The sequence below is a fragment of the Plecotus auritus genome (genome assembly GCF_963455305.1).
Source record: "Plecotus auritus genome assembly, chromosome: 8".
Lineage (NCBI taxonomy): Eukaryota > Metazoa > Chordata > Mammalia > Chiroptera > Vespertilionidae > Plecotus > Plecotus auritus.
In genome coordinates, this window is record NC_137782.1 from 27,847,400 (window position 1) to 27,867,893 (window position 20,494).

A 20,494-nucleotide genomic window follows, 5' to 3' on the forward strand; every position below is an offset into this window, starting at 1 on the left:
CAACAGTCCCCTCCTGGAAACCCAGTCTACACACACAGTCACAGAGGAACAAAGCCCTCGCAAGGGGGCTCCACCACGGCGCTGTGTGCTGCATCTAAGTCTGGAACCGACTTCAAGGCCCACAAATAGAGGGCTGGCCTGATAATCCTCTCCAGCCACACAGCGGGCTGTCCTGCAGCACTGAGAGGCATGAGGCCCCTCTGCATGGACTGATGCATGACGATCTCCAAGCTTCTGCATCCAGTTTTAAAAAGCAATACATGTTAGCACCATTAACAGACCAACACACATGCCCCCACCCCAATGTAATACAGGTAATATCTCCCTGTGTGCATAAGCCTCGGATACTCCTGGATGAACACGCAAGTACAACAGAGTTCTAAACGGGGACTGGTGGTTGCCTCAGGCGAGAAAAACTTGCTTGGGTGTGGAAAAGGGACTGTTTTTCATTGTGTAACCCTTGTGTATGGTATTTACCATGTGCCTGGACAACTTTGTTAAAATAAAATAATGAAATATTTAGGAGGTTCAATTTCACATTAAAAAAAAAAATACCCTAGCCGTTTTGGCTCAGTGGATAGAGCGTTGGCCTGTAGACTGAGGGTCCCAGTTCGATTCCGGTCAAGGGCACATGCCCGGGTTGCAGGCTCCATCCCCAGTAGGGGACATGCATGAGGCAGCTGGTTAATGATTCATTCTCATCATAGATGTTTCTATCTCTCTCTCTCTCCTCCCTTCCTCTCTGAAATCAATAAAGATATTTTTTTAAAAAAAGGCAGCAGGTGCAAACTAAAGCCAGTAATGAGCGAATGACAGAGGCCTGACTCAGAATAAAAAACATCACCATACGGACAAAGTTAGGGCTGATCAAAGGAAGGTAGGTGTTTGCAATTTCTTCTACGTAGACCTGATAAACCCGGTATCTTTGCTCAGGTGTCAGAGTGTGTGTTTTTAAGAAAGGTGTTTTGGGAACTCACAGGAGATGTGTTCCAGAAGAAATGGCATGCTGGCCAGGCAGAAACCGAAAGCAAGTGGACAAAGGTTTTGATTTTGTATGTGTTGCTCCGTTTGTGGGTAAATTTTAAAGGACGATAGTCCATGAGGAAAGACATGCAATGGGAAAACTAGGGCATGTTGGGGAGAAATTAAGGAGTGTCTTTTGATGTTTCTCAGTGGAACACTCACTACTGAATTTTGGAAGGGACAGCACTTCCTCATCCCAAGAACCACCTCGGCACCCTCCCACTCAAAGACATCAGGACTACTTAACGCTGACAACAAAAAGTGCCCCCACAGCAGTCCGGTCCCAAACACTCCCAGGAGCTACTGCTGAGCTGGAACACAGGGCAGCCCCGCCCACACGTAGCCAGCCTTTGAAGCCAGAAAGAGCACGGACCCCCTCCAGAGTTCATGAGCCTCCTCCTTGGGCAGTGTCCCCCCCACCCCGCCCCCCCTCCCCGAGGCTGAGAGCCCAGCACGATGGTGCCCAGAACGAAGTCCCGGGCTAGCAGCAGCGGTTTTCACTTGGGCATTTACTAGAAACGCACCTTCTCAGACCCCATGCCAGAGCTACAGAATCAGAAACTCTAGGAGAGGGCCCCATCGTCTGTGGTTTCACAAGCCCGCTGGAGGATTCGGATGCATGCTGGTTTGAGATGCTCTTGAGTGTGTGTTTGGGGGATGAACTCTGAGTTCTCAAGCCTAGAAAATTCTGATATATGCCTCTCCTTCCCACCCACGGCTGGCTACCTGTGGGCTGGTTCAGGAAAAAGGAAACAGAAGTAATGCGAGGAGGCCTGCGAGAAAATAAAGACAGCTAAACAGGAGATAACCCCAGGCAAGTCTCTACTTCTCAGGGCCCCAGGCCACACTTGTAAAATGGGAGGAGAGGAGAGAAAGTAGTCAGACCAGAACGTCTTACCTGGAGCCCATGAACGTGCTCCAGGAACCCATGATCCGTGGGTCACAGCTGTATACGTGGTTGCAATTTCCTGGGAAGAAGGGCCATGCCTGCTTCACCTTCTCAAAGGTGTCATCAGCAGTAAAGATTAAAAAGTACAAGACTAGGCCCTGGCCAGTGTTGCTCAATGGTTAGAGCATCAGCCAGAAGAGTCCTGGGTTCAACTCTTAGTCAGGGCCCCTGTGGGAAGCTACCAATAAATATGGCTCTCTCACAATGATGTTTCTTTTTCTCTCTCCCCCTCCCTCCCTCTCACTCTCTCTGAAAAGCAATGGAAAAGGTATCCCCAGGTAAGGATTAACAAAACAAAGTAGAGTAGCCCCTGGCCAGGTAGCTCAGTTGGATAGAGCATCCTCCCAATACACCAAGGCTGCAGGTTCAATCCCCGGTCAGGGTACATAGAAGAATCAACCAACGAATGCATAAATAAGTGGAACAACAAATCGATGTGTCTCTAACTCCCCCCACCCAAATAAATAAATAAATAAGAGTACGGGGCTAGAGGATCTTAAAGTCCTTTTGACTTTCCAAATTCTTTAATTCCATGGGAAAAGGGGGGACCATCTCTAGAGAGTAATACACTCATAAGCAATTTACAGCTAAGCAGCCCATCGGAAACAGAAGAGGAAACCAGGGACCTGTTTGGCAAGAGGAGGGGTCTGACCCAAGACTGCCCACACCTCAACGGATCCCAACCTTCTAGTCTCAGCAAACCATCGAGACCTCAATTCTGGTTACAAACACGACTCCCTCCAGAGTTAATGAGACTTCAGCGGCTGCATCCAAAGGGTAGAAATTTAATAGGTTCCAAACAACAGGCAACAGCTTTCAATGAAGGCTCTTAGGGAGAAAAATTGGGCAATGGTGGCCTTCAGAGGTATGAGACAGCAGGGCAGCATTCTGACATAAAAACCTGCCCGCTCCAGGGGGGCAGGCCTCTGGTGGTGAGAAGATGGTGGGTGCTGCAGACCTTGCTGTAGTCATGGCAACAAAGCTACCTTTAAGGACCTTTTCCAGAAAGCTGAGTCAAGTATTTCCCCCCCCCCCCCCCCGCTTTAATGATTTAATTCTGATGGGGATGTATTGCTAAACGCATCTCATCTCTAAACTTGGAACGATGACAAACAGCCTCTGTAGGCTGAATCACCAGGGAAATGGCTCACCCTTGATCTGAAAGACCTTTCGGTGAGGTAGCAGGACCTTGTGATCCCACAGGGCTGGCCCACCAGCAGCCCTCTGCTTCACACCCCCGCCTCCCCACAATAAGCCTGGTTCTGAAGGAGTTAATGTGGGCGCGTGAGGAACGCTGCCTGGAGGAAAAGGACAGAGCAGTGACTCAGGGAAACAGCTTGGCACTGAGCAGGAAAGCAGCAGAATTTCTCCCTCCTTGTGACATTTCACTGAAATCTTAATAATATGGGAAGGTCTATGGGTATTAGGAACCCAGCATGTAATTAGATGGTTCCCGAAATGGTGTCTTGTGCACCGCCAGAAATAATCGCGCTCAGCACTTCCTAGATGTCCCTTGACTTTGGGACGCCTTACCTCAGGATAACCAGGCCTCTTAGCTTTCCTGAGCCACAGTATTAACAGCTAAGACTTTCTTTTATTACATACAGTGTACCAGGCAGTGTTCAAAATGCCTTTCGTGTCCTTTCCTCTAAGTCTGTGGTCGGCAAACTGCGGCTCATGAGCCACATGCGGCTCTTTGGCCCCTCGAGTGTGGCTCTTCCACAAAATACCACGGCCTGGGCGAATCTATTTTGAAGAAGTGGCATTAGAAGAAGTTTAAAAAATTTGGCTCTCAAAAGAAATTTCAATCGTTGTACTGTTGATATTTGGCTCTGTTGACTAATGAGTTTGCCGACCACGGCTCTAAGTCATCGCCTCCACGATCACACGAGTGGCGGGGCTGGGATTTGGACCCGGGCAGCATGACCCTCGAGGCCCACGCATGGCCTCATGCCAGAGAGAGGCTTGTCTCAGCTCTCAGCAAGACGACTTCCTAATTCAGGGTCTACGTTTTAAGAGCACACTCTCATTTTGCCTTTTTCTTTCTCCACTGCAGATGGTGGTATGGGGAGGAGGGAGGCGGAGGAGGGAAGTTCAATAAGGAGCTCCAGGAATTAACTGGGAGAAAGATGGAAAATCGTGTTTGTCACTCGTTGACGGTGCACGCCAGTCTCTCAAAGGCAGTCCCCAGGCACATTCACCTTCCAATCTTCCAGTGGTGGCACGCCAGAACCTGGCCTATGCCACAAAATAGGCTGGGGGCATCTCCACTGCCACCGCCCCTCCCCTGACACTCCTTTCCCATCTCCATCCAGGCCTCCCAGACAGGCCTGCACCCCACCCCCACCCACATCCGGAGCCTGAGTCACAGCGCTCATCGCCATTCCCCAAAGCCTAGGAAATGACACATCATTACAGAGAATTGTGTCCTCCAGAGAAAGGGCCACAGCTGAAAGGCTGGGTGCTTCCCCACAAGGACCAGCCCTGTGGTGTGTTTTTGTGGGTGTTAAATTTCTATAATGATGTCAACAGCAAGGCCTACTGGGACCTGAACGAAAAGAGAAACTGGTCAACAGGCATCACGGGCCACAGAAGTATGGTGACCAACCGTTGGTTGGCCAGAGATGGACAGATTCAGGCAAACCAGGATGAGTTGGTCACCCTACATGGAAGTCAGGGGACCACATATTCTGACCAGCCTGATCTGGGTGATGTTGACAGGGTGCCACAGTGGCCGGGAGCCTAGTTCTGCTGCTGCCCATAGTGTGGCCTTAAGAAAACTACTTAGCCTCTTTGCTTCCTCCTTCGGTAAGACGGACATCACAGTACCCAGTGGAGCATTAAAGAACTAAATGAGTTAATTCATGTGAAGCTCTTAGTATAATACCTGGCAAAGAGCATGCACTCAGTAAAAGGTAGCTATTTTTTTTAAACCAACCATCACTGCTCCTCATCTTCTTCCTCCTCTTCTACCACCCTTCCCCAAAAGCAGAGTTTGGTTTCTGTTGAATTGATGCCCCAGGTTCAAAGGTATAGAAACGCCAAGCTACAAAGTGGAGACCGGAATCAACCCAGGACCTTGTGGTTGACTGTGAAAAGTCCAGGTGTCCTGGGGTAACTGCGAAGGCAGGGTCAGAGGCACAGGCCTGCTCTGGCTCAGCACCAAGAGCAATGGCCAGCCCTCACCAGAGCCTACTTCAAAAACATGACCACACGTTGTTCTCCGAAACAGCAAAGCAGACCTTGTTAATCATTTCAAAGCATTTCCCAAAGACACAGAGCAGGTACCCAGACAGGCCTCCCTCCTCAGGAATCTTCGGCCCTCTCCAGCCAGTAATTACATCATCATGAAACAAAAGCCCTGAACTTCCTCCAGGCCCAGAACAGAAATGAGAAATCAGAAGCAAGGGGTGGGGGAGGGGTATATTTTTCTCTTAAGGTAGAGAATGCCCGAGTCATGAAGAATACCAGCAAAAATAACTCTCAACCAAATCGTCGGCTCACACAGAGTATCACCTAGACACACAGAACCTTGGAGACAAGGCCACGGCCTCCTTCAGAAAAGGCTGCTCTCTGGCCAAAGCCAGGCTTCTAAAGGGTCCTCCGGCCACACGTGAGTGTGAACTTCTCATCCAGATCAGGAAAAGGGGGGCTGGAAAAGAAATGAGGCCGTGGAAGGAAAGGCTCAATCTCAACGTGGGTAAATGTCAATGTCCCAGGAATCGCAGGAACCTGGGAGGCAAGGCAAGCGAAGGGCAGGTAACGGTGGGAAGAGGGGCGCTTACCTGCCATTGAGAAAGCTCTGCTGCTCAGAGGGTCTAGCCTCTCTTTTAAAGCGAACAGAAGCTCACACACCGCAGACATTCCTGCTTCCGGATCCTCAGCAGCCTCTCCCAGGGGGAGGAGGAAGAAGCAGTGAGGACAGGCTAAGAGTCACCACTTTCCAGGCCAGCCCTGGCCTTGTACGCGCACGGGTCTCCCAACGGGGCAAGGACACCCTCACCTCTCTGCAATCAGGCATGTAGGGGCAGGGCAACGTGCCTCCGCGTCCCGGGCTTTCCGCTCTAATTTATCACCCTGGACAGACAGCAGCTCCACTAAGCTGAACACTGAACGTCTCCAACACTGCACGGAAGAGCTATTATGTCCCGGGTGTGATAAAGACAACTTGCATTTGTATAGCAGGGGGGAGTGTGGTGGTTTGTAAAGGTGTTTTTAGTTTTTTTAATAATTGTTTACTGTTTCATTATCTTTAGTTCTGATGTACCTCTCCTAGAAATGAGAAAACCATCTTCCCACTATTTATGCAGTGGCAGGGTCTCTGTCAGTCTCTCCCTGTCTCTCCCTGATTCATTCTCTCTCTCTCTCTCTCTCTCTCTCTCTCTCTCTCTATAATGAAGAAATGGTGATTAAAGGGCACATTCATATGTAAAAGGTGAACTAGCAAAACCTCCTGGCAGGACAGAAATTGCTTCACTCTAGGGAAAAGAGGCTGATTTACAAATGAATTCACTGTTTAGCCCTCAACAACTAGAGGCAATTGCAACCACCACAGCCCTCTCTCCCCCTCAGCTGGGACCAGGCCTTCTGGAAAAAACGACAACATCTCAACAGGAATTTCCTGATTGGAGAATGCCAAGCTTTTTCAAAATTTGCAAAGAGTAGGGAGGTTGGACTCAACTCCCAACAAGAAGCCACTGCACCCAACCCACCCCCTCCGCAGGCCCAGGCCCCAAAGGCTGCGTCCCTCGTGTGTACATACGAGGGCCCTTAAAACAGCCAAACCACCACAAAGAAAATGTGGAATAACCGGTTGCCTTCGGCCTTTGCATCACAGCTGGCTGAGGAAGTTTTGGCAGGAGGAGCTGGTTCTGCATTATTTATCCAGGCTGCAGAGACTTGGTGGGTCCCGCCCTCCAGCCCAGATCAGGTTCTAGAAAGCTCAGGTGCAGGTCGGTGGCCTGCAAATTGCAACGGGGAATTGCAGCATCACAGGGCCAATTCAGAAACAAAAAACAAACTCTGGCTGGCAGCAGCTGAAGCTGAGAAGTGGGCTGCGAGCAAAAAAGGGAAATACAGAGGCTTCAGGAAGGGGCAGATGAAGAAAGAGGCGTGGCTAATAACCAGGCATTGTTCCCCACATGTCCCGGGTGGGGGTCTGGCCTAAAGCCACCTTAGTAATGAGAACAAGAAAATTCTCTAAGACACCAGGGAAGAAGGGACAGACGCTCTACAGGCACCTCGTCATGTTCCTTTGGGGAAGCCAAGATTTCAGACCCACACTCCCAGCCACATTACACTGGTCAAAAAGATGCCTATCCTCACCCAATATCAGTGCGGGGGCTCTAAGAATGTGTTCTGGGGCCCACAGATCCAGAAATGCCCAGAAGGATGGTCAGCACAGCCACTGCTGCACGCCTTGTGGAAGCCAACGATGGGAAGCAATTTCAATGTCATCCAGAGGGGACTGAGGTGCAAAAACTCATGATGCAGCCATAAAATGGAATAAAAAGGGAACCCCGTCTTTATGTAGTGCACAGAACAAAACCCGAGTGAAAAAGGCAGCGTGAGCTCTGGGCTTGCAGAGGCCTGCAGAAACCCCCAGGAAACAGGAAACACTGGGCTTTTTTAATTCTTTCTGATCACATTCACATACTTAGCGATATAAGATCATTTTTAATGGCTATGGGGCAAATGGATGGTAATAGTTAGTGTTTATGTAACTCTCGCTATGTACCAGGCACTGCCCCAGTCAGGGACCCATATCTGCACCCAGCACCTGACACACAGGTGGAGCTCAGAACATGCTCCCCCTCCCCACCCCAGACATCAATCAGGTGCCACTTTTAAGGGGCTCAGGTGTTTAAAGCAGTGGTTCTCAACCAGGTTCCCCAGGAGACCTTTGGCAATGTCTAAAGACATGTTTGGTTGTCACAACAAGGCATACAGAGGGGGCTGCAGCTCGCATCCAGTGGGTAGAGAGGTCAGCGCTGCTGCTAAATACCCTACAGTGCACAGAACAACCCCATAGCAAGGAATGATCAGGCCCAAATTGTCAAAGATCACAGGTTGAGAAACCCTGGTGTAAAGAAGCTTCCAGTGAGCTGCCAGGCAGGTCTAACCTTGTGTAAATATACCACCCACGGAGGTACCTGTATCTATTAAGTAGGAAAATGATGCCCAATGTTTCACCTGGCAGCCTGACTTCAGATTTCAAAGGGAAGAAAACAATGGGACCAGTCAGTCACTGAGCAATTTAATAGACATCTGGGCTACCTTGGGAACTGTCTGGATTCCCTGCCCCTGTGGGAGGCAGCCAGAAACAAATAATGGTAATAATAGGTACCTTTTGTTGACCACTTATCTGTGAGGCACTGTTCTAAATACAATGATCAATTTACTTCTCACCAATTCCACAAGAAGGTCGGGACTAAGTACCCCCATTTTATTGATAAGAAAACTGAGGCCCAGGGAAAAACAAACCCATGATGAAGTGGCTAATAAATAGAGAATGAATATAGGCATATAGAATAAGGCACTGGTTACAAATGGACAATAAGCAGAGCAGGAGAAATACTAAGAATTGGTGAATACACACTGGGGGAGAAGGGATAGCCAGGAAAATACTTTCTATTTCCTTCTCAAACTGGGCTCATGGGATTCACAGATATTGTTTCCTAAAACACTACTTTAGGAATCGCCCCAAGAACCCATGAGGTAGGAATGGCACTTTTGGGTGCATTTGATAGGTGAGACTCGGACAGTCAGGCAAAGTTGGCATGCCACAGGTCAAAGCAGCACGCTTCCCTAGGGTTGTGAGCCACCTTGTAATTCTCCATCACTAAGGCATGCTTGGTCCTGGTCGCTGTCAACACAGCGCTGTGGTTGTGTGTGGGCTCTGGAGCCTCACCTGCCAGCTGTGTTTCCTTTAGCAAGTTACTCAGCCTCTCAATGCCTCTGTCAATTCAGCTGTGAGTGTTAGAATACTCCTAAAAAGGGTTGTTAGGATTAAATGAGACAATACATGCAGACCGAGCAGCGTCTGGCACAAAGCACCACCAGTTATTACTAATACGATTCCCTGTGGAGGAAGAAGGAGCCAGGGCGGAGAAAAAAACAGTAACCCAGAAATTTCAAAACAGTTTCCCCAAATCTTTTTGTGTCTTCACCTTGATTAGCACCAGCCTCGCTCTTTCCAGCCTGTTTCTGGAAAAGGTTCCCTGATGAGAATCACAAACTTGTTAAGCCCTCTCAGGCCGGCAAAGGTTCAACCAAACCAGGTTCGAAAGCCCTTGAGGGCTCAGGATTTCACCCAGATCAAAGCAGACAGTCCAGGTGGCCCACAGCCCCAGCGCCACCGTTCCAGACTGAACTTCACCCCCAGGACTCCTCCAAAGGCAATCTCCTCCCTCCTCAAAAGAGGCTCAGAATGCCTGGGATGGAGCTGACCTCAGAATCCTCGTCACCTGCAAAATGCATTGAGAATGCCAAACCCCGCAGGGTTAGGATGAAAGCGAGTGCCTACGTGGTCCCTGGCACATAGCGAGTGATCTGCAAGGGGTGTTCCTTCCCTGACCATCATCACTTCTGCCTGTTCAAATTCAGTCCAACCTTCACAGCTGCCTCCTTGATTCAAGCTACCTGCCCCTCTATAGCAGCCTTCTTCAAAACTACAGATAAGCAGTCCCTGCCCTGGCCAGTGTGTCCAGTGGTTAGAGCATCAGCTCACACCCCAAGGGCCACGGGTTCAATTCCGAGGTCAAGGGCACATACCTGGGTTGCAGTTAAGAAAGATAAGCAGTCCCCTACATAAAACCCTCCAAGGGGCTTGGACACCCAACCTTTCATTAAGACCTACAGTGCCCCCAGGGATCTGGCCCTGCTCACCTTTCTCCTCCATTCACTCACCCCTAAACATAATGTCCTCAAACAAGATAAACTCATTTGCTAGCCCTTCCATCTAGAATGGCTGATGCCTAATTTTCCCATAGTTGGCAACTTCTGCTTTTGGCTCAAATGTCACCTCCCCAGAAAAAACTTCCCCTGACCATCCAGCCTCCACCCACTTTATTATATCATCTTTCTTGTTTCTTCATTGCAGTCTTCTCTAGCTGAAAATGTTCGAAAATCGTGTTCTTTTCTGCTGGTTCACTTGTTTATAGCATCGCCTTCAGAACGTACGCTTGATCTCAGTTCTTCTTTCCTTGCTGGGGCTCAGGGCCTGGCTCAGACGTGCCCCCCAAATGCACACCTGACCAGCTACAAGCAGGAGAGGTTAACAAAGCTTCGAGGTGTGCGAGCAGACCTGACTCACAGGGAACCCCAGTTTTCCTCCCCCAATCTAAGAATTTCTCACAGCAAAGCCAGAAGGCAGGGGGGTTGTGAGGTCAACAGAGATGACACTAAAGGCAGCCTAGCCCTTTCAGGGCCCGAAAGAAACGAGAGCAGGAAATGCCCTTTCCACGGGTACTCAGCCTTTCTTGTTTCTTGCCTAAAAGAGCCCATTTCCCACAAGTAGAGAATAAAGTAAGAATTTATGTCGTGAACGTGACGGGCCTATGCAGCTAATAAACACAATTACTGAGAACCAAAGGGAGAAAACCCAGGTGTTTTCAGGCCACCCACTTCCTAGCTCTCTCCATTCTTCCTGGGGAGGGTTATTGTTTAAGATCACTTAATGTTTAAAAAAAAAAAAAAGAATGACTTTCTCCAGGGAAAACAATGTTGAGCTCCCCACTGGGAGAACACCCCCCCGCCCCCGCCCCGCACTGTGCTAGCACTTTAACCAAATTTTTTAGTCCTGATTCTTTGCCCCTTTTCTTATCAGACCCTTTTAAGTCTGAAGATCTCTTTCCAACACCTCCCTTAATCCCTGAGATGAGTCTAGATTCGAAAGATTCCTATTTGTCAACAACTCTCACCAACTAGCCTATCTGGCCCCAACCCAAGAAATAACAACCTGGTTGGACAGACGGTGTGTGTGGTGACAGAAAGTTACTAGAGGATAGTTAAGGAGGTGAAGGACAAATAACTAAGTCAGCCTTACTCAGAACAGGACCCTGGTGATAGCTGACGAGATGGTCCAGTGGTCAGGGGCAGCAATCACCAGGAAGGATTCAGTCCAGGACAATGATTTTCAACCTTCTTCATCTCATGGCACACATAAACTAATCACTAAAATTCTGCAGCACACCAAAAAATATATTTTTTGCCAATCTGACCCCAAAAAAGGTGTAATTTTGATTCATTCACACTGGACAGCTGTTGTATTGACGGTTGTCATTTTTTTTTTATACTTGAAAATCTAAGGGAAAAGAGGTCAGTGCCCCTGAGTAAATACTAGTCAGGTATTGCATGCTTTAAAATTTCTTGCGGCACACCAGTTGAAAATCTCTGTCGAGAAGATCAATTTCCAGCTTCTCTTAAAGAAGTAAACAAAGGAAGATCCAGCCACACAGGCCCCCATTTCCACATGGAATAATCCTGGCAAAATTCCCCTTTGCCAGGATCTCTATTATTCTTAACTCTCAGAGAATTACATCTAACCTTGAAAATCTCTCATATATATATATCCTATCTAATAAAAGAGTAATATGCAAATTGACCGTCACTCCAAGACACAAGATGGCCGCCCCCATGTGGTCAAAGATGGCCGCCCCCATGTGGTCAAAGATGGCTGCCCCCATGCGGACACAAGATGGCCTGCAGGGGAGGGCAGTTGTGGGCAGTTGGGGGTGACCAGGCCGGCAGAGGAGGGCAGTTGGGGGAGACCAGGCCAGCAGAGGAGGGCAGTTAGGGGAGACCAGACCAGCAGAGGAGGGCAGTTAGGGGAGACCAGGCCGGCAGAGGAGGGCAGTTGGGGGGGACCAGGCCGGCAGAGGAGGGCAGTTGGGGGGGACCAGGCCAGCAGAGGAGGGCAGTTGGGGAGACCAGGCCAGCAGAGGAGGGCAGTTAGGGGAGACCAGACCAGCAAGGGAGGGCAGCTGGGGGGGACCCAGGCCTGCAGGGGAGGGCAGTTGTGGGCAGCTAGGGGTGACCAGGCCTGCAGAGAAGGGAAGTTGGGGGTGACCAGGCCAGCAGAGGAGGGCAGTTGGGGGAGATGAGGCCAGCAAGGGAGGGCAGTTGTGGGGGACCCAGGCCTGCAGGGGAGGGCAGTTGGGGGGACCAGGCCTGCAGAGGAGGGCAGTTGTGGGCGATCAGGCAAGCAGGGAGGGCAGTGAGGGGTGACCGGGCCAGCAGGGGAGGGCAGTTGGAGGCAACCAGGCCTGCAGGGGAGGACAGTTAAGGGCGACCAGACTGGCAGGGGAGGGCAGTTAGGGGTGACCAGGCCAGCAGGTGAGGGCAGTTAGGGGCAATCGGGCCAGCCAGGGAGCAGTTAAGTGTCAATCAAGCTGGCAGGGGAGTAGTTAGGGGGTGATCAGGCTGGCAGGCAGAAGCAGTTAGGGGCAATTAGGCAGAGGCAAGCAAGCAGTTGGGAGCCAGCAGTCCTAGATTGTGAGAGGGATGTCCAACCGCCCTCAAGGGGTCCCAGATGGGAGAGGGTTCAGGCTGGGCTGAGGGACACCCCCTCACCCCCGTGCACAAATTTCGTGCACCGGGCCTCTAGTGTGTGAGAGTGTGAGTGTGTGTGTGTGTGTGTGTGTGCGCGCGCGCGCGTATATATAATTGATTTCAGAGAGGAAGGGAGAGAGAAACATCAATGATGTGAGAGAATCATTGATCGGCTGCCTCCTGCATGTCCCCCACTGGGGATCAAGCCCACAACCCGGGCACATGCTCTTGGCTGGAACTGAACCCAGGACCCTTTAGTCTGCAGGCCAACACTCTATCCACTGAGCCAAACCAGCTAGGGCACCTTGAAAATAAATCTCTTAAAGGCAGAGTAAAGTGGAGAAGGCGATAGTTAAGTAGAGGGGTGAGAGATAAGGGATACTTTGCCAGAATGGCCAAGTTCTAGAAAGTTCAACCCCATCATGGTTTAAGTTTGTTTATATTTTCAGATACACAGAAAAGGGAAGTATATACGAAAACACAGTGAACTGTTAATACTGATTAACAGGCAGGAGAGGATTTTTAGCTTTTTCTTTGTGTACTCTGGCTTATTTCAAGGAGATACACTGATTTTATCATTTGAAAAAGAAAATTCAATAACCCATTTTTCCCTTAGGTTTAATTAGTTTCTATTTCTTAGAAGATAATTTTACTCAAACAACATTTATTGAGCCCAGCCGGAGTGGCTCAATGGGTTGAGTGTCATCCTGTACACCAAAAGGTTGCCAGTTCAATTCCCAGGGCACATACTCCTGGGTTGAGGGTTTGATCCTGTCAGAATGTAAGGAAGGCAACCAATCAATGCTTTTCACGTTGATGTTTCTCTTTTTCTCCTTTCCTCTCTCTAAGCATGTCCTCGGGTGAGGATTTAAAAAAAAAAAAAAAAAAAAAAAAAACCATTTAACTGAACAGCTACTATAGCATCACCAGACAGACTCCTGTTTGTCAAAGAAGTGAGAGAGACCTGGTCCCCATAGCAGTCCTGGTGAGGAGACACACAGGTAAATTAATTTTATAATAAAGTGTTTTGAAGGCTGGGGAGAGGGCAAACCAGCATATCCTGTGGTATTTTCCCCCAGCCAGTGCCAAGATGCCAGAGGGCCTGACAGAAAGACAGTTCAAGCGGGGCCTTGGTAAGAAATGCCAACTTGGGAAGACAAGACTAGAGCCATGTTTTCTTTGCAGAACTTTTCAAAACAGAGCAGACCCAAGAGATCAAGCAAAATTCAGACTCCAACACAATACTCCTTTACTGAGCATGTTCCATGCTGTGCCAGTCCCTGGCTAATTCAGGATTTTCACCTATAGCACCCAGCTTGGCACTCACAACAAATCCATGAATGTATTAAAGTAATTAAAGCTTTCCTTGGCGATGGCAGGGTTCTCTATCTGTGCTGCCTAAGGCTCAGCCTCCAGGCACATATGGCTACTGAGCACCTAAAACATGGCTAGTGAGACTGGGGAACGAATTTCTTATTTTAATTAATGTAAATTTAAACAGCCACACACATACAGCTCCTGGCTACTTGATTGGAGAGTGTAGCTGAGGAAGCTCAATATTTAACAGACAATGAAGCAAGCCTGGCAAGGGAGCAGGCCACTGTAGAAACCTCCAACCATCCTGAATGCCTCAAGGGCACCATGATTTGATGCCTAGCAACATAATATGGTCTTGACATTGATTCCTCCTTTAGCCTAGCCTGGAAATTCACACACCTTTACTATGCATAAAAATACCTGATCAGAGCTGATTAGTGTACATTCATGGGCAATTTAAGGGACTTTCCAGGGTGATTTTGACTCTGGAAGGTAAAGGATTCCACTGAAGGAGGTATAAATGAAGGCTCAGAAAGAGGGGGGCCTGGGTCCCCATGGATGGAGAGAAGGTGAGGGGAAGGCAGTCCTCAAGGAGAGCAGTCTGAAGCTGCAAAGCTGTGACTGGGCGAGGAGCAGGACCCTGGCACACCACGGGACCAACACATGGCCATAGGGGGAGGGGCAGCAGGTTCCACAGGGCCTTCATCTCCACTCAAGACCTCAGTCTTTAGGAGCCACTGGAAACAGAAAGCAGGAGAACAGGATAATCCGACTGTGTTTTGGAAAGAGCCTACTAGAAGTGGCATTACTGCCTTGGGAAGGAAAGAAACCAGAGGGAAGGGCACCATTTCAGACAGTACCATGTCCCCAGGGAAAAAGAAAGACAGGCCCCTACCAATCGTTTCTGGGAGAGCAAACATTTGAGCTTCGGTAATTATTTCCAGGCACAGATTATGCTGGAAAAGAAAGCCATCTTCTCTAGCAGAAAGGCTTGTACTTCCTTCCCCAGGAAAAAAGTTCTATCCATCTGGTAGACAAAGTCAAGTCGTTCACTCATTCATTAAAAATGAATGTACTTCCTTCCCCAGGAAAAAAGTTCTATCCATCTGGTAGACAAAGTCAAGTCGTTCACTCATTCATTAAAAATCAGTATTTGCTGTGCACCAACCAGATCGGGCACAGTGGTGGTAGAAAGGGCACAGGGAAAAATAAGATGAGCAAAAAAAGGCAGGACCCACCCTCATTTGCAGCCTTACAATCAGTGTGGGTGGGAGGTTAGAAGAAAAGAGAGAGGCGTATCTCCCAGGCATGCGCAAAGGCCCAATGGCCAGAGGTGGCTCTTTTGAGAATCTGGGAGATCCATGTGGCTGGAACAGAGAAAAGGGGGGACATGGAGAGGGGAAACTGGAAAGGTGGGCAGAGACCAGCACAGGAGGATTTTAGGATTTTGATCTTCACCAAAAAGCACTTACTAGTAAGAGTTTAAAGAGGGACTAGCCAGAAGAAATAACCTCTCAGAAAGATTGGGAGGATGGGATGGATAGAGATGGTGAGACCAGCTAAAAGATTGGTGATAGCACAAAGAAGAGTAACATTTAGGATGTAATATTCTAAGTAAGTGACACAGGAAGACAAAAGGACTGAAGAATAGAGGATAAGTCCCATATCCACAGACGCAGCCAACTGGCAGAGTGCTGGGGTATTTCATTGTGACGGAGGAGCAAGTGTTTTAGGGGGACCACGGGGATAGGCTGGGAGGTGAAATCAGTAGACATGTTGAGTTTGAGACATCCATGAACAATAGGTAGGCAGGGCAGGCGAGCAGCTGGCCCTCTTGGGAAAAATCTAACTTGGAAATAAAAAAGGTTGTGAGTCATAAAGCTACAGACGTAGGCAAGATCCCCCAGGGGAAAAACATGCTGGGAGAGATGAGGGCAGGACCAAGCTTTCAGCAACATCTGAAGGCTAGAGAGAACTGGAGGTGCCAGGGAAACAGGAAGAAAACCACGACCACAGAGGCAGAAAACGCCAAAGGAAGAGGCAGTTCCCAGGAAAAGAATGATCAGTAACGTCCAATGCCTCGATGAGATCCCGGAGGATGAGTACTGAACACCTGCCCCGGAAAGGGCAACATGGAGTCTGCAAGAAGCTCAACGATAACGGCCAGTAGGGAGGGGACTGGGAAGAAGCCCCAATGCAGCTGGAAGAGGAAAGAGAAGATACACTTATTTTCAATCTAAGGTTGAAAACAGTCCATTTTAGTGACTAGCAGGAGTCACATTAACACGTAACGTGGGTCAGGCTTCAAAAATGAGGCAAGCACAAGGCTTTGCACAAGTGAACCACAGAGCTACGCTGCACAGACGGTGCCGACAGGGCTCCGAGAACAGATGCCCAGTGGATGCTATGCTGGCCAAGAGAAGGTAGAGACTTGGAAAGCCATGATCTGCCATCTTCAGAGTTCCGGGCATTTCAGACCTTGTTGGGAGAGGAACAATCTGGTAGTTATCTAACGCATAAATAAATTCTTTCCATTGCACAGTACATACATGGCACTTCTTGGGCTGCAGGAGATGTAGACGAGCCAAAATAGAGTTAAAAATACCGATGCTCTTTTTTTTTTTTTTAAGGAAAAATTCTCAGCACTTCTGCATTGTGCTGTGATTTAAGAGTGTTTATGGTTATATTTTCTTAAAGGAGTTTCCTTGAAAAAAAAAAAAAACCCAACAGAAGGTCTCTAGCTCATCTCCATCCTCATAAACAATCCCTTTGTGAAACAGTCTTAATTTACATACAACAGTGAGAACGAGGCTCCTGTACTAATTAAGGTCTGGGACTGGTTAGCAAATTGCTATAATTGCATATTCTCCAGCATCCTGCCTCAGAAAACATCCCCATACCCAAGCAAATCTCAGCAAGAATGATACTGTTCAAGATTTTAATATCTTGGGCTTCCGCTGCATCTGTGCATGGTTTCCAAGTGGCTCGTTCCCTTGTGCGGGTGACGTTACACAGACATTTTTTAAAAAACAGCTTCAGCTTTGGCAGCCTAGCATCCGCACACCACAATCATTACCGCAAAACGCACACATGGCAGGATCAAGACGCAAGCAGCCCCAACAGGGAAGCCTTTGTACGGAGACGTGAACTCACAGGGTCCATCGTTTTTCAGACTCCAAGTCCCCAGCCTTTGAGGGGCTCCTCGGGACTCATGCATGCGGTGGCCAAACTCCCTCCATGAGCTGCGCTCTGACCAATCAGACAGCCCTCAGCCACTCCTGAACCAGAGGTGTGTTTTGTTGGGTTCATGCATAGTCTTTCAGAAAATGGGCTGCACGGACCATATTTCTATCAGGCGTTTTTACAGAAAAATATCCCAGCTGGCAACACCCAGTGAGTCATATTCCTGCTGGTCAGGGATGGATCAGCTGGAGGCACCCTCCCCCGTCAGTGCAGACACTCTGCTATTCACCAAAGGCTCCAGAAATCCTAGATGCCAGCTACATTCACTGGCCCCGGCCGACAGCAACTTGGAACCCTTGGGACAGAGCCCATGACCAAGTCCAAAGGTTTAAATTCAAAAAGATAAAACCTGATCCCAGTTCTCCACTATGCCACTTCATTAGTCCCCGAGTCTCAGTTTCCGTAACTGTAAAATGGGACTAACAACACACTCATATCATCACATTATCATGAGACTCAAGTGAAGTAATCTGCATATAATACCTGGCCCCTAACAAGCACTCGGAAAACATTCGCACTGCAAACACACTTGACATCTAGCCGGTACTCCGATGTACGCTTGTGCATCTTCCGCAGATCATTGCCCTCAGACACAAATGTCAACCTGACATCTTGAAAGCTCGAAAGCTTGATCTCCCGAGAACTCAAACGCTCGGTAAATGCCAAGGCTGGCGCAGCGACAACAACTGGCTTAGAAATTACTCAGTTCATAAGTGAGTACGTGTCAGGGGGAAGAGGGTGTACCAACTAAAATTTGGTCAGAGAACCTGAGAGGTCATATGGACTAGATGTAGTTAATAGGACTTGAGAATTTGGAGCCAATTATTGTCAGCATTTCTAAGTTTCCCAAGTAATACTGTTGCCGGTTTCCCAACATGGCTGAGTAGTCACTTCATCTTCTGTTAAGGAATTATCTCTTCCCGGATGTGGGCAATTCTGGTGGGTCTTGGTGTCCAGACACCAGCCCTTCCCTGGCCAAAGTGCAGGCACATGACACTGGGTGAGACTCTCCCTGGGGACTTTGCCCTGTCGCTCCTGAGGAGGCTGTACACAGTTCCACTGCCCAGAGCAGTCCCAGGCCTCCAGCCTTCCCATCGACCCCATGAGCCTACTGACAACCTTCCTCTTCCCCTTCCTCTCCAGTTAACCAGCGGCTTCCGCTGCTCACAACCAAAGAACCCAACAGGGATGGAGTCGCGTAGGGACTGAAGCAGGGAATTCCCAAACCACGAGAAAAACAGGCTGCAGGATTAAGTATGTATTCACTGAGCCCAGATCGCCACGCCTAGGATTTGGGGATGATTAGGACTGAGAGATAAGACTTCATCCCATCAGCCTTTGCAAACCTCACATTTTAACTATGATGACTTGAGCACTCAGAACCCCAGCAACCCAGGCTCATAATCATAACTCCGGGCCTGTGTGTATGCCATTTCCTTGCCTGACCCAAGAGGCTCTGTCAGGAAGGTTCCCTAGACACAGAGGCTGCCCCTGGATGACGGGAGCTCAGTTCCACACAAAGAAAGCCATCCAAGGCAGCCCCTGGGGAGAGAAAGGTCTCCCTTGAAACCAAGTGACCCCTTCTCCTGTTCACAAACTCCCCACTAGAACAGGGGCCCCACATGCCCTGGGAGAAGCAGTCCGAACAGCTGCAGACCATCTTTCTTCCAATGCCTCGGAGCCCACAGGAGAAGAAACCGGCCTGAGCCTGCCTGCCAGGTCACCCTACCCAATTCTTCATTTCCTGGGCATAGCTTACGGATTTACCTCCAAGCCTTCCTCCTGGAGGTTGTAAGTGGGGGCAGTTGTAGAATGTGGTAAGTAGGATCTCCACCTAATAGGCTTACCAATACAAACTCATCCCAGTTCATGCCAGTTCTAATCATGGCTAATACTTCTGAGCACCCACCAAGTCCCAGGCACCATTCTGAGCACTCTATATGTGTGAGCAAATTTAATCTTCACCAAAACCCTCTGTCTTCATCATCCCCATGTATACGGGGAAACTGAGTCACAAAGAATAACCTAACTAGGCAGGGCACAAGCTAGAATGTAAACCCAAGGAGCCTGGCTCTAAAAGCAAGGATTTTCTATGTCTTCATGCCATCCTGCATCTCGAATGGAAGGGAGGGGTCAAGCACGGGGGCTTAGGACATGAGAAAAGGAGCCTACATCTTAGCAGAGAAGACCATCAACAAACAAATAAATAAGAATTACAAGGTCATGGACAAGGGAGATGAAGAAAATCAGGAGTGATTTTGAGGAACCTTCTGGAATGCCGCAAATATTCAATTATTTTGCTCTGGGTTGTGGTCCCCTGAGTGCGCATGTGTTAGAAGTTCATCCAGCTGTATACCGAAGATTTAAAATGTACCAGAAAATAGTAAACAAATGGCAGATGGTGGAATGCTACAGATAAGTAAGGGGAGAAGGCTGGAATGATCCATGTGGTAATGGATCAGAATTGGAGACAAGTGTATGAACCCATTTAATTTGATATAAAGGTAGAAATACCTATAGATATGTGTATATAGATGGGCTAGGACAGTGGTCGGCAAACTCATTAGTCAACAGAGCCAAATATCAACAGTATAACGATTGAAATTTCTTTTGAGAGCCAAATTTTTTAAACTTAAACTTCTTCTAATGCCACTTCTTCAAAATAGACTCGCCCAGGCCGTGGTATTTTGTGGAAGAGACACACTCAAGGGGCCAAAGAGCCGCATGTGGCTCGCGAGCCGCAGTTTGCCAACCACGGGGCTAGGAACACTTTTCCTTGCTGTCTGCTGAGAGGACCTAGGAGCAAAGACTCATCAGTAGCAAGGAGCACCCTGAGCACTCGGATCCTGGTTTCTAATGCTATTCTCCAATAAACGAAAGCAGGATTCCTTGGGCAAATGACCAATTCTAGGGCTGTGACAGAAAATACACAAGATGAGCCTAAAGCATCTTGTAGTGGCAGGAAGTAAGAAAGTGTTCAATTAATCAATCAATCAGTCAACCGTCCAATGATGTCAAAGGGATACTGAAATGCTCCCAATGGCCAAAGCTAAAGTAATTTGAGCAACAAAGTAAATTAGTACGGGACTGTATAACCCAAAGTAGAAAATAATTGAGTCCATGATGATATGAATAAGTGACTGAATAAAGAAATGGGAAAAAGAGACAAATCTCCCATACAGAAGAATTCCAAGTAATTTATGTAGATATTCTGGCCTTTAGGAGGAGGAATTTAACTCCCCACTCCATGTGAGCTGGACATGGTGACTTCCTTCTAAGCATTCAGTGTGGAAGGGGAGAAAACTGACAAACGCTACCTGGGCATTTGTGGTCAAGGTCAACATAATCAGTTTATAATATGTACCCATAACATGATGTGACAAAATGGCACTTTATTCTGTGGTCTTCTTC

The 20,494-nt window shown here is 48.5% G+C and overlaps 1 protein-coding gene across 11 annotated transcripts in view; it reads right to left on the reverse strand.

The window, feature by feature from the left end:
* Positions 1-20,494, reverse strand: part of ZMYND8 (zinc finger MYND-type containing 8) — a 111,303-nt gene that overhangs the window by 78,326 nt on the left and 12,483 nt on the right. The window contains exon 1 of one of the 11 annotated variants that reach the window (XM_080686416.1): positions 5,758-6,034. The exons of 9 other annotated variants lie outside the window; for them this stretch is intronic. In XM_080686416.1, coding sequence (XP_080542542.1) covers positions 5,758-5,836 — 79 coding nt within the window. In that variant the 5' untranslated portion in view covers positions 5,837-6,034. Of the gene's footprint in view, positions 1-5,757; positions 6,035-20,494 lie in introns of those variants that run through there. One more of the 11 variants, XM_080686413.1, reaches the window with a different exon arrangement.